Source organism: Tachysurus vachellii, chromosome 9 (genome assembly GCF_030014155.1).
Source record: "Tachysurus vachellii isolate PV-2020 chromosome 9, HZAU_Pvac_v1, whole genome shotgun sequence".
Lineage (NCBI taxonomy): Eukaryota > Metazoa > Chordata > Actinopteri > Siluriformes > Bagridae > Tachysurus > Tachysurus vachellii.
In genome coordinates this window covers 19711165-19724163 of record NC_083468.1, presented here as the reverse complement: position 1 = coordinate 19724163, position 12999 = coordinate 19711165, and the positions used below count along the sequence as shown (strand labels likewise).

General features: G+C 40.4%; 1 protein-coding gene across 6 annotated transcripts in view; it reads left to right on the top strand.

The window, feature by feature from the left end:
• Positions 1-12999, top strand: part of zgc:173742 (DNA topoisomerase 1) — a 48627-nt gene that overhangs the window by 31222 nt on the left and 4406 nt on the right. For 5 of the 6 annotated variants that reach the window (XM_060878166.1, XM_060878165.1, XM_060878168.1 and 2 more), the window contains 2 exons: positions 2430-2498; positions 10152-10266. In XM_060878166.1, the coding sequence (XP_060734149.1) occupies positions 2430-2498; positions 10152-10266 (184 nt within the window). The remainder of the gene's footprint in view (positions 1-2429; positions 2499-10151; positions 10267-12999) is intronic. The other variant, XM_060878170.1, reaches the window with a different exon arrangement.

The following is a 12999-nucleotide window of genomic DNA, read 5'->3' as shown; positions in this document are numbered from 1 at the left end:
GCCCATGAACTGAGAAAAGTCAAGCGTGCAGCTGCCAAGATGCCACTTGCCACCAGTTTTGCCATATTTCAGAGCTGCAACATCACTGGAGTGCCCAAAAGCACAAGGTGTGCAATACTCAGAGACATGGCCAAGGTAAGAAAGGCTGAAAAACGACCACCACTGAACAAGACACACAAGCTGAAACGTCAAGACTGGGCCAAGAAATATCTGAAGACTGATTTTTCTAAGGTTTTATGGACTGATGAAATGAGAGTGAGTCTTGATGGGCCAGATGGATGGGCTCGTGGCTGGATCGGTAAAGGGCAGAGAGCTCCAGTCCGACTGAGACGCCAGCAAGGTGGAGGTGGAGTACTGGTTTGGGCTGGTATCATCAAAGATGAGCTTGTGGGGCCTTTTCGGGTTGAGGATGGGGTCAAGCTCAACTCCCAGTCCTACTGCCAGTTTCTGGAAGACACCTTCTTCAAGCAGTGGTACAGGAAGAAGTCTGCATCCTTCAAGAAAAACATGATTTTCATGCAGGACAATGCTCCATCACACGCGTCCAAGTACTCCACAGCGTGGCTGTCAAGAAAGGGTCTAAAAGAAGAAAAACTAATGACATGGCCTCCTTGTTCACCTGATCTGAACCCCATAGAGAACCTGTGGTCCATCATCAAATGTGAGATTTACAAGGAGGGAAAACAGTACACCTCTCTGAAGAGTGTCTGGGAGGCTGTGGTTGCTGCTGCACGCAATGTTGACGGTGAACAGATCAAAACACTGACAGAATCCATGGATGGCAGGCTTTTGAGTGTCCTTGCAAAGAAAGGTGGCTATATTGGTCACTGATTTGTTTTTGTTTTGTTTTTGAATGTCAGAAATGTATATTAGTGAATGTTGAGATGTAATATTGGTTTCACTGGTGAAAATAAATAATTGAAATGGGTATATATTTGTTTTTTGTTAAGTTGCCTAATAATTATGCACAGTAATAGTCACCTGCACACACAGATATCCTCCTAAAATAGCTAAAACTACAAACAAACTAAAAACTACTTCCAAAAATATTCAGCTTTGCTATTAATGAGTTTTTTGGGTTCATTGAGAACATGGTTGTTGTTCAATAATAAAATTAATCCTCAAAAATACAACTTCCCTAATAATTCTGCACTCCCTGTATATATATAATATACACACACATACATATATACATACATGTATATGATTATTGTTTTGCTTCTTCTATGGTAGTATAAGAAGGCACATTCCTTTAGCAGGTGCTAAATTAATAAAAAAAAAAGTAAAAGAAAATAAGGTTTGCTTCTACAGAGCACTGTTTGAGAACACTAGCTTTCATTATTTAAATGAGAACATTTAAACGAAAAGTCATCGGGTGAGTAATAATTAGTGCCCTGCATATTTAGCAGGTTGATTTAGAGTAAACAAGAGTTGTTGAAAATGTCAGGTGTAATTGAGAGGAGCCGCCCGTCTTTCCTCTGCCTAGATGAATAAGACTCGGCGATCCTGATGGTGGCATCTGGTGCCAGTGGATTCTATGAGTGTGTCATATTGGTTTGTTCACTCTATCAGCTTGTGCAATGATGCAGTGCCTGAAAAGCAGTGTGTGTATATGTATCTTGTGTATGTGTATATATGTGGTTTGTATGTTGTGTGCGTGTTTGCTGTGTGGGTGTATATATGTTGGGTGTGTGCTAGGTCGTAGTCGTATATGTGTATATATATGTGTGGTTTGTATGTTGTGTGGGTATATGTTGTGTGTATATATGTGTGGTTTGTATGTTGTGTGTGTATATGTTGTGTGTATGTGTACATATGTGCGGTTTGTATGTTGTGTGTGTGTGTGTATGTTGTGTGTGTATAGGTTGTGTGTATGTGTATATATGTGTGGTTTGTATGTTGTGTGTGTATATGTTGTGTGTGTGTATGATGTGTATATGTGTGGTTTGTATGTTGTGTGTAAGCATATATATGTGTGTGTATGTTGTGTGTGTGTGTGTTATGGTAAGTGTTGTAATGATGTGTGAGACACACACCACCCACTGTTAGGAGACTGACAGGTCCATGAACGAGTCAATCACAGCTGCACTATGTTCAATCAGCGAGTGAAGTAGATCCTGCCAAAAACTCCCTGACTGGGTGACAGCTTTGTCGTGTGTGTGTGTGTGTGTGTGTGTGTGTGTGTGTGTGTGTGTGTGTTCACCCTCCTTCACCCCCACCCTCCATTCCCTGCACATGGCTGATTAATTAGCATTGTACGTAGTTTAGCCGTTAGCGAGAATAGAAAGGAGGAGTTCTCAATTATATTTGACATTTTCCACAAGATCCTGTTTTCTTCACCTCCTCCTGAATAAACTCTTTATCTCTCTGGAAGTGCTGGAGCCCCGGGTTTGATAAACATATTTATTTTTTGTCTGTGTCTCACTCAGGTTTTTAAAAACCTCAAGCTTTTTATGCAAAACAAGCAAGAAACAGATGACCTGTTTGATCGATTAAACGTGAGTATAAACCTCCCTCTTTATCCTTTTTTTCCCCCCCTTTCATAATTTCTTGGCCTTTTCAGCACCACCAAGGTGCCTTAGGTGTCAGATCTGAAGCGGGTCATGTGTTAAACCGAACGAGAGCGTGCATATTAGCATATTATCTTTTGAAGTCCGTTCTGAAAATCAGCTTTGAGAGCTGGAGAGAAGGAAAGTGAACAAAGGAGAGAAGGCTGGAGAGGCAGGCCAGCTTGGTAATTGTAAGTGTGAGTACAGGGACATGGTAATTTGCTCTGTGCTGCTCTTTGGCACTGAAAAGCACAGTCTCAAATCTCTGGCCTCTGCCATGTAGCTCTGCAGAGATTAGTACAAATCATATTACATGCTGCTTGTGTGGGATTGGGCAAATACCTGAACCTAGTGTCATTCGTGACTAAGATATTGAACACTCTGCTTTTTCCTCCTGCGACTGTGCCACAATTTTGTGTGCGCGCGCGTTTGTTTTCTGTCTTTTTCAATGCAGTAAAAAATTTTGGCACGTTTGAAACGAATATCACTCCGGGGATTCACAAGAGTGGTTCCACACTAAAGTGGGAAGTGGTTTGAAATCTGGATGATTTTTTAGAAAAAGGCAGAACGTGCTTTCTTTCTTTTGTCACCCAGCCAATCAGTCCACAGCTCAGAGGGCAAGTGAGTAAAACCAACACAGAACACGAAAAGTGAGTCGTGTTAGTAAATGAGTGCTGTATTGAAGGAGATTTAAGGAGATGGAGATATTTGGAAAACAAAGAATAGATTAGGTAAATAAAGAGAAGTCATTCTTTGTTCAAAATCGCATGCTAATTAGCTCGTACTATCGGACGGCAGAAATGGTAAGCTGTGTTTTGTTTTTTGTTTGCCCCAAAGGTGTTATAAGGTGAGGGGAAAAAGTGTGACTAAGGTTTGTCTATTATGTCACAATCAGCGAAACTTTATTCACACATCACAGGTTTTACAGGTTAATAGGAAAAGAAAAAAAAAACCTCTAACTTTATATTAAAGATATTCAAAAATATGTTAGAACGTGAAGTGAATTTGAATCAGCTAGAGGTGATGAACTTGATATAAACACAGATGATGCCTGTTTAAAGAAATTGTAAATAACTGTTTGCATTAAGTTTCCCCTAACATTAGCACTAAATAACAGTAATGGAGCAACACTGCATTAGGAGCCGTACCAAACCAAATCGTTAATCATCATCTAAATTAAAATTCAGAACGGAGGCCGAATAACACGTTTCCGTATTTACACCTCTAGAGAGCAGAGTTCAGTAAGCGATCAACATGCTGAGACATGCCGTAATTAAATTTTTGCTAATTTATTTGGTTTTAGTCATGGATGTGAATAAACATTAGTCAATGCCGGAGAGTTTTATTCATATTTAAGCGAGCGTGTCGACTCACTTTGTGCAATGAGGATATTTACAGCGAGTCTCTGTGAACCTTAGGCCTTTTCTTTTGCATTTTGCTATTTAAAAAAAATTGTAATTAATAATTAGCTAGTAATTGAAGAGTTATCCGCACGGTTGCTTTTGTTTTAGTTTAGTTTAGTTCTGGGTTTTAGTGATGGAAAGAGAAGTGGGAAAAGGGAAAGAAAAAGATGGTGCACGTGGCACTCGGCCTTGGCGTCGAAACTAAAGAAAGAACAGGGATTTCAAGGCTGAAATGTAGGACGTTCCTGTCTGGCCCACTCGATTACCTTCTCTGAGGTCGCATGCACACAGATTTAAAGCATAATTGATGGATGGCAGATTAATTTCTGTGTTCCATCGATTAGTCGAACTTCAGTGTACACGATGCTCCTGTGACGTCGTCTCCTGCTTCAGTAGTTGGGGGATTAGTGGAGCATGCGCACTAATCCCACTGATACCTGATATCTGATACCTGGATCTCTATCGATTCATCCCTAAATAAAATAAAGCACAATTAAATTGCATTACTGTTCTGCAATTCTGTCCGCTCACACGGAGTCAGATAAAATGGGATTAAAATGGAAAAAAATCTTTTTCAAAACCCTAGAGGGCATTTTGGGAAAAGCTCTTTTCCAGTGATCCACGACAGCTGTAGAAAACGAATGAAAGAGACTCGTCGCAGAGCAGGCGTGTCAGTCCCAGGCTTCAGGCGTTCATTTACTGCAAAGAATTTACAACCAAGCACTAAACATGACAAGTTTATTTAAGATGCTTAATTTGTCCGGTTACTGATGGTACGGGGCGAGCTGTGATTCTTGTGCTCACAGCCAGCACAGATGTAAACAGCCTTAAATTAAAGCTGACACAATGCACTAACTTGTTATTTTGGCTTTGCACTCCAGCACATTTAAAGCGCAGTGGTGCTGCAGTACAGAGCCTGAACAACAACAACAAAAAAGTCACCGTCCAATTATTATGAAGTGCACTATATCTGTGTGTGTGTGTGTGTGTGTATAAGAGAGAGACAGAGCGAGCTGAGCTGCAGTATCTCTCGGGTCCAGATGTGTCCGTGATGATTCTGGCTTGCCTCTATGTTCTGTCAGGAGTTGCAGCCAGGGTCATTAACACAGATAAACACACTCCTGCTTGCCGGCTCTGTGGACGCCAAAATACACTCGCAGTTCACATCCCATGCTTTACTTTTATAGCCATTCAAGTGAATATATGCTATTATAGATCTGACAGTGCATACACACACACATACACACATGTCGCATCTGGGAGCTACTTGACTACACATTGTGTGTGTGCAGAGTGATCAGGTGCGATGCGTAGGTGTTTGTGGTAGCTGCAGATTGCTCGAGAGCCTTTGTGTTGGACTGTTCAGTTAACCTGCGAGTACCCAGATGGTGTCATTACGCTTTAGTCTCCTTCTGAGCGTCACAACTGCTTTTCATTTCAAATGCAGACAGCATGATGGCCCCCACTGCACTTTGAAGATGATCCCCAAAGTGACCATTCAGTCCCAGTCCCACTTGACCTCACACTCCAGGGGTTTCCTTAATCAACACTTCAAAAGATCTATTTTTGTCCCCCAAAACAAGATAATTCCTTTTTTTTTTCAGCACACGTGTATGCACAGCTGTATGCTATAGCCATTGATGAAGCTCTTATATCCTAGATTAATCTGCTTGTGTACACCAACACTTCTTGTGTTGTGCTTGTGCCCCCAAATCACCACATGTGGTAGGCAACTTGCCGTTAAGAAGCCGAGTAATAGGTTTACTCGGCTTGTTTTTAGTTACACAATACCTGATTGTTATGGAGACATGAAACATGACAAAATTGAGCAACAATTAAGTTGAGATACTGTTGCATTTATAAATTCTCCCCAAAACTCCGTAGGAGACATCGAAATCTTGACTGTGGCTTGATTGTTGGTGTTTTATTTATATACATACATACATACATACATATATACACACACACACACACACACACACACACACACACACACACACACACACACACATATATATATATACTCTCTATATACTCCATATATAATATTTATTATTATAGCAAAAGGGCCTCGACTCAAGCTGCTTTCTATAGCAAGATATTTTAATATGCTTTCTACATTAGAGAATCTCCTGGGATTATCAAACAAATACTCCAGAGTCTGTCTTGTTGAAAGAGGTCAACGGAGAATGGTTAGTCTGGATCTAGCTGATAAAAAGGCTACAGTAATTCAGATGATCACTTTGTACAATTGTGTTGAGCAGAAAAGCATCTCAAAATGCCCAAGATGTCAGACCTTGAGGCTGATGTGCTACAAAGGTAGAAGATCATGTCAGGGTCGCCTCTGGGAGCCAAGAATAGGAAGCTGAGGCAACAGTGGGCACTGGGTGAAGACTGGAAAAATGTAGCCTGGTCTGATGGGTCTTGATTTCTGCTGAGATACACAGATGATTAGATCAGATTTTGGCTTCAACAGCCAGGCTGGTGGATGTGGTGTAATGATGTGTGGAATGATTTCTTGTCACACTTTGGGCTTTTAATGCCAATTAATCATCACCTGAATGCGACGGACTGTCTGAGTGTTATTACTGACCATGTGCATCGCTTCATTTCCACAATTTACCCTTTTCTAATGGCTACGTCCAGCACGATGCACCATGTCCCAAAGCTGAAGCCTCAGTCTGATGAACATGACGATGAGTTCTGTGTTCTTCAGTGGTCTCGCGTGATGCAGTCACGTCAACATGGAGCAGAATCTCAAAGGAATGTTTGAAACATCTTGCAGAATCCAGGCCTACCCAATGTCTGTTTTTTGTTTGATTCCAGTATGAAGGATATGACAAATAAACCGCTACGTTTTTACAAGGTAGCCAGTCTTCCTATTACTCTGACAAAGCTGCTAAAATCTATTATAAAATGTACTGTTAAAATTCCCAGTGCTGGGAATATAAATATAAAATTTTACTGAAAACCCGAATGCTTCCCTCATGAACAATGGAAAAGCATGAAGAGTCATAAAGAAAGGAAAAAAAAACCAAAACCTTGGTCCAGTATATTTTATGGGCTATGTTTTATTTATGTGTTTGATTTGATGAGAACAGCACGTGCAGCTCAGTCATAAAGAAGCCAGATGTTCAAAACCACGAGTCAACAGCGTGTAAGGATCCAGATCAAAGCCAGGCTTTGAGAGAGCTGCTCAATTATTGGCATTCAGATTCAACCAATAAAATACTCTCAACTAGGGCAGACTGCAAAGCATACTGGGGTTAAACCTGAGCAATAAGGTACCAAGCTCTCATGGAGGCGGAAGTCAGGGCATCGTGTAATAAGTACACAATAAAACATGACGGTTCGACGTGCTGTTTATAGAAAATAAACAACAGTGGCAACAAAATAAAAGCAGATTATTTTCTTATAATCCCGAATTCCAATGTGTTTAATTCCTCTTAGTCTACAGCTGTTTGCCAAAAGTTAGTGTTTTCTATTAAGGATTAAGGAATACTTCAGGTTTTTTAAATCCGTTTATAAACCAGAGACTCTATTCCCCCCCCCCCCCCTTTATCCCCCTCTTTTTTTTTTTTAAGTTGATAAGAAAAGAACTGCAGCTTCACATGTCACTGAGAGTGTGCTGTTTCTGTCCTGACTTTACTTTAGGTCCAAAAACTTAAAGGAAATGCTTAACCTGCTTTCGTGGACTTGTATCGACAAGAATCGTCATGTTAACAATATGTATTTATTTATTTGTAATATATATATATATATATATAAAAAAAATTAGACCATTGAATTGTTAGTCTTAGATTCTGTGGCACACCCTCCATACAAGTGCATGTGCATAAGCTGTTGCCATGGAAACGAAAACGTATTTCGAAAAGAGCATGTTAATATAAACCTGAGATTTGAATTCACCACAGTTCTAGCCGGAGCTGATGTTGGAGAGAATTACTCGCACCTTCTGACCAGTCAGATCAGATGGAATAATACATGTTGGGATTTGTATTGTTTTGGTTTTAAAGAAAAGGTTTATTCCCAAACTCTTAAATGTTTCAGCCAAGGGAACCGCTGAGAAAATACATTTATTTGTTTAAATGTTTTCTATTCAATTTTCAATGTGTCGTAGATTTTTATGCCAGAACTGACAAAGAAAGAAAGCTGAATGCTGAGAACTTGAAGCTGGGCAGATTGATGATCCAGAGCTCCCCCTTGGCCTTACTGATAATTCTCTATAAATCTTAATCTTTTTAAGCATGCAGAATAAGTAATCATGCTGTTTTTCTTGTAGTACACTTTAATGATTGTGCGCTTAGATAAATGAGAGTGAGGATTTTGCTCGTCGCAGCTTCCTATTCATGCCGACAAACCTTGTTTTTGACTCTTGGAGAACTCCATTGTGTGCACTTAATGATGTTCATTTATCTTTTATAGCTTGCTTTTTGAGTGGTTTATTATTTATGCAGTATAAATATAAGCATTACTGAGGTGTTCACGTTTCGAAGTCTCTTTCTGTAATAAGGCCGTAATTGTTTACACGTTGCTGCAGATTTGTAGCAACATCCTGTTTATACGGAAATCTACTTTAGTTTGCTTAAAAGATATCAATTATGGAACAATTTAAAGACTATTTTGTGAAAAGTATCAGTTTGATGGAACATTTTATCTGGCACAGTTACTGCATTTTGCTGGAGAAGAGCTGTAACGTGTCTTATAGGTCTGTTGTGAATAACGCACATGTTGAGGTCAGTACACATGTAAATAATTCAGTAGTTTTCTGCTTTATAACAGTCCTCTTCATGCTGAGTCTGCCGAATTGTTATTTCACATGCTTACATAATGTTTTATATACAATATGTATGTGCGCATATGTAATATACAGGGGAAGTCGTGGCCTAATGGTTAGAGAGTCTGACTCCTAACCCTAAGGTTGTGGGTTGGAGTCTCGGGCCTGCCACGACTGAGGTGCCCTTGAGCAAGGCACCGAACCCCCCCCCAACTGCTCCCCGGGCGCCGCAGCATAAAAGGCTGCCCACTGCTCCGGGTGTGTGTTCACGGTGTGTGTGTGTTCTTTGGATGGGTTAAATGCAGAGAACAAATTCTGAGTATGGGTCACCGTACTTAGCTGTATGTCATGTAAATTCCATATATATATGTATATGGGGAGAGAAATGTATAAATATATATATATATATATTACTTTTTTCCATTTGCATTTTTGTTATAGTGAGAGTTTGATCTTTCGATTCTTTTAATGTCTTATTTAACTCCAACCCATCCTTCAATCCAGTTTTTTTTAAAACACTTAAAAAAAAAAAAAAAAAATATATATATATATATATATATATATATATATATATATATATATATATATATATATATATATATATATATATATATACGTATATTATTTTTATTTATTTGTTTATTTGTAACAATTTTATTTCATTTTTTTATTTGATTTAGAAATGCTTTAGGTTCCAAAATAGTCTTGCACGTTCATATGGGGATATATTTACGAAAAAAAAGTCGTTAATAAATAGTATAGTAATAAATATATAAACTTTTTTAAACTTTTATTTACTATTTTATTTATTTTGAGCTTAGATATTTTTTCTAGGCTCCAGAGTGTTAAGTGTATACGTTCAAAAAAATAACAAGCAAATGAACAACGATAGCTTTGTGCATGATGCAATTTATTTCTTTTATTATCCTTTACTAATACACTGTGAAAATGGATGCATTCTGAATTTTTCTTGCATAATACATACTAAGGTATTATTTATTTATTATAACATGTTTTGTGCACTGTACATTATTTGAGTGACTTTTTTTCCCCCCTCATTTTATACAACTGAGCAATTAAGGGTTAATGACCTTGGTCAAAGGGATTAACAATTAAACCAATTTTGTTTAAAATAGTTTAATTATATATATATATAAAAAAATCCTATTTAAATACTTCTTAGCTCCAAAAACTGCCTTTTGCAACCAGTATCTTAAACATTGGAGAGTCTGCTTGTGGCACTGTAGAACCACCGCAGACCCACATTTCAATCTCAGTGCCACAGCGCCATCTAGTGAAACTCCACTGAGGATTATTATTATTATTATTATTATTATTATTATTATAGATGAAGGAAAATACTTTACTGTGTGTGTTTCGAGTGTATAGGTGCAGTAATGTCTTCTCTGTCTCTTTTTCCAGACGGCATTGTTGAATAAACATCTGAGTTCTCTGATGCCTGGTCTCACAGCCAAGGTTTTTAGGACGTACAACGCCTCCATGACACTGCAGCAGCAGCTCAAAGAGCTCAGCAATCGTGAGTCTCCCACTGACTGTAATTAACACTGTGCTGGATTTAGAACATTCATTTCTCCTTTGCTCAGCACGAGTCATTCCTATGATAGCATTTTCCGGACTTTATTCAAATGCAAATGCTAATTAGAAAATGCTAATTCAGAGGCCTGTTCGCAATTACGTTTCCTTTACAAGCACGCCTTATTCAAGACGTATTTCAAACGCCGTGGCTGAGCAAAGGTGCACTTGCCTTTGTGGTTTTGTCCACGGTACTGTACAGTGGGTGCCAAAATGAAATTGCGAAAAGCATTTCAGCATTCATTCATTCATTCATTTTCTACCGCTTATCCGAACTACCTCGGGTCACAGGGAGCCTGTGCCTATCTCAGACGTCATCGGGCATCAAGGCAGGATACACCCTGGACGGAGTGCCAACCCATCGCAGGGCACACACACACTCTCTCACGCACTCACACACTACGGACAATTTTCCAGAGATGCCAATCAACCTACCATGCATGTCTTTGGACCGGGGGAGGAAACCGGAGTACCCGGGGGAAACCCCCGAGGCACTTTATTTTATTTTATTTCCAGTATTTCCCTTCAATCAAACTCTGAGGGCTGGAGTTTATGGTCTCAGAGGTGATGAAATCACTCCTTGTGGCGGTGGAAAAAGAATCTCTAGAAAACAAGAGATAAAGATGTTTTCCTGCTCTCCAAGAAGGACACTTGACAAGCGATTAGTTCTTGATGTGGGCGGAGTTGCAGTACAAACAGAACTCCGCTTCTAGGGTCTTTTAGCTCGCACTTGACCACAAGAACACATCGTTTTTACCTTTTTGGCTCTGTGTCCAGTCTAGAAAGCTAAATCAGGGCCCGTATTCATGAACATTCTCCGTGCAAGGAGTTGTGACAAAATTCTTAGAAATGTGGACGTTTAAAGAGAAGGTCCTAGTAAAGAAAAAAGCTATTAATTAAGCAGCTCATAAGGTCAGAAATGATCTAATTTGTCACTACATCAGAAATATTGAAACTAAATTAGGAGCTCTCTGAGATGATTCTGGGCCGTGGTCTTTTAGCCAGTGTTAGTCGACTCTCTATCACCTGGAATTTCTTTCTCTGCCTGGACCCTATTGCTACAGTACGGTTCGTTTCAATTCCCCTTTCGTTTGTGTCGATATCAACACGTTACTCAAAACACTGACAAGTCCAAACTTTTTGAGCCCCAGGTTTGCTCATGTGTTGATACAGTGACACTGAGCTCAAAGCTTTAACACTGAGGTGTGAGAGGATTTGTGTGGACAGAATTGGAGACAGAGGCTCTCCTGGACATGTGGAGTGAATATATAAGGCACTATATATTTACACTTTATGCAGTGCAGCACTGTAATTGGCCCTGGACTCTCTCTCTGTCTCTCTGTCTCTCTCTCTCTCTCTCTTTGTTTTTGTCTCTGTCTTTCAGTCTGATTCTCTCTCTTTCTCTCACACACACACACACAAGTCACTCTGGGTCACCAGAATCTCCATGGCGATAAGGAGGTTCATATTTGGAAAGCGCAGAGCTCACAATTCAGAATCATGTCTGCGCTACAGGGTGACACTGACAGCACAGCCAGCTAGCAGCAGCACGTAGGTTCGGGATGAACGACGACAGTAGATTCCTATCATCGACCATCAAGTCGGGCATTTTATAATCTGGTGTGTGTATGTGCAGCTTTAGGATGGACCATGGAGTCTTAGCTCTTCATGTCTTTTCTTTTTCACCTGTTCTGTATATTGCAGGAACCTTAATAAGCTGCTGTCTGACAGAGCAGAGTCACAAAACATCTTTCTATGATGTGTAATAGCTTCCTTTGTCCATGCTGCTGAACAGATAACGCTGTAAATGGTTTGGCTCACAGAACATAAATGAGACTTCAATTAGGAAAATAAAACAACGTGGTGTTTATCAGGAATTCACTTTAGTACAGGAATTTCGAGCCATCTTCAGAGCTGTCACCATATACACATACACATGCACATGCAGTGTGTGGAATTTGATTCCAGTTTGCATAAGGAGCTTAGTTACAACTAATAACTCAAATCTTTATTTAGTCATAACCTCAGTTCACTTCTCTTCCTGACTGCGTTAAGCCAAAATATATAGTAAACTAACTTGTGACTGCCGCAACAGTGAGTGAGTGTGTATGTGTGTGAGTGAGAGTGTGTTTGTGTCAGTGTGTGTGTGTGTAAGAGAGTATGAGTGAGAGTGTTTGTGTGTGAGTGAGAGTGTGTGAGTGAGAGAGTGCGCGTGTGAGTGAGAGAGTGCGCGTGTGAGTGAGAGAGTGCGCGTGTGAGTGAGAGAGTGCGCGTGTGAGTGAGAGAGTGCGCGTGTGAGTGAGAGAGTGCGCGTGTGAGTGAGAGAGTGCGCGTGTGAGTGAGAGAGTGCGCGTGTGAGTGAGAGAGTGCGCGTGTGAGTGAGAGAGTGCGCGTGTGAGTGAGAGAGTGCGCGTGTGAGTGAGAGAGTGCGCGTGTGAGTGAGAGAGTGCGCGTGTGAGTGAGAGAGTGCGCGTGTGAGTGAGAGTGTGCGCGTGTGAGTGAGAGTGCGCGTGTGAGTGAGAGTGCGCGTGTGAGTGAGAGTGTGCGCGTGTGAGTGAGAGTGCGCGCGTGTGAGTGAGAGTGCGCGCGTGTGAGTGAGAGTGCGCGCGTGTGAGTGAGAGTGCGCGCGTGTGAGTGAGAGTGCGCGCGTGTGAGTGAGAGTGCGCGCGTGTGAGTG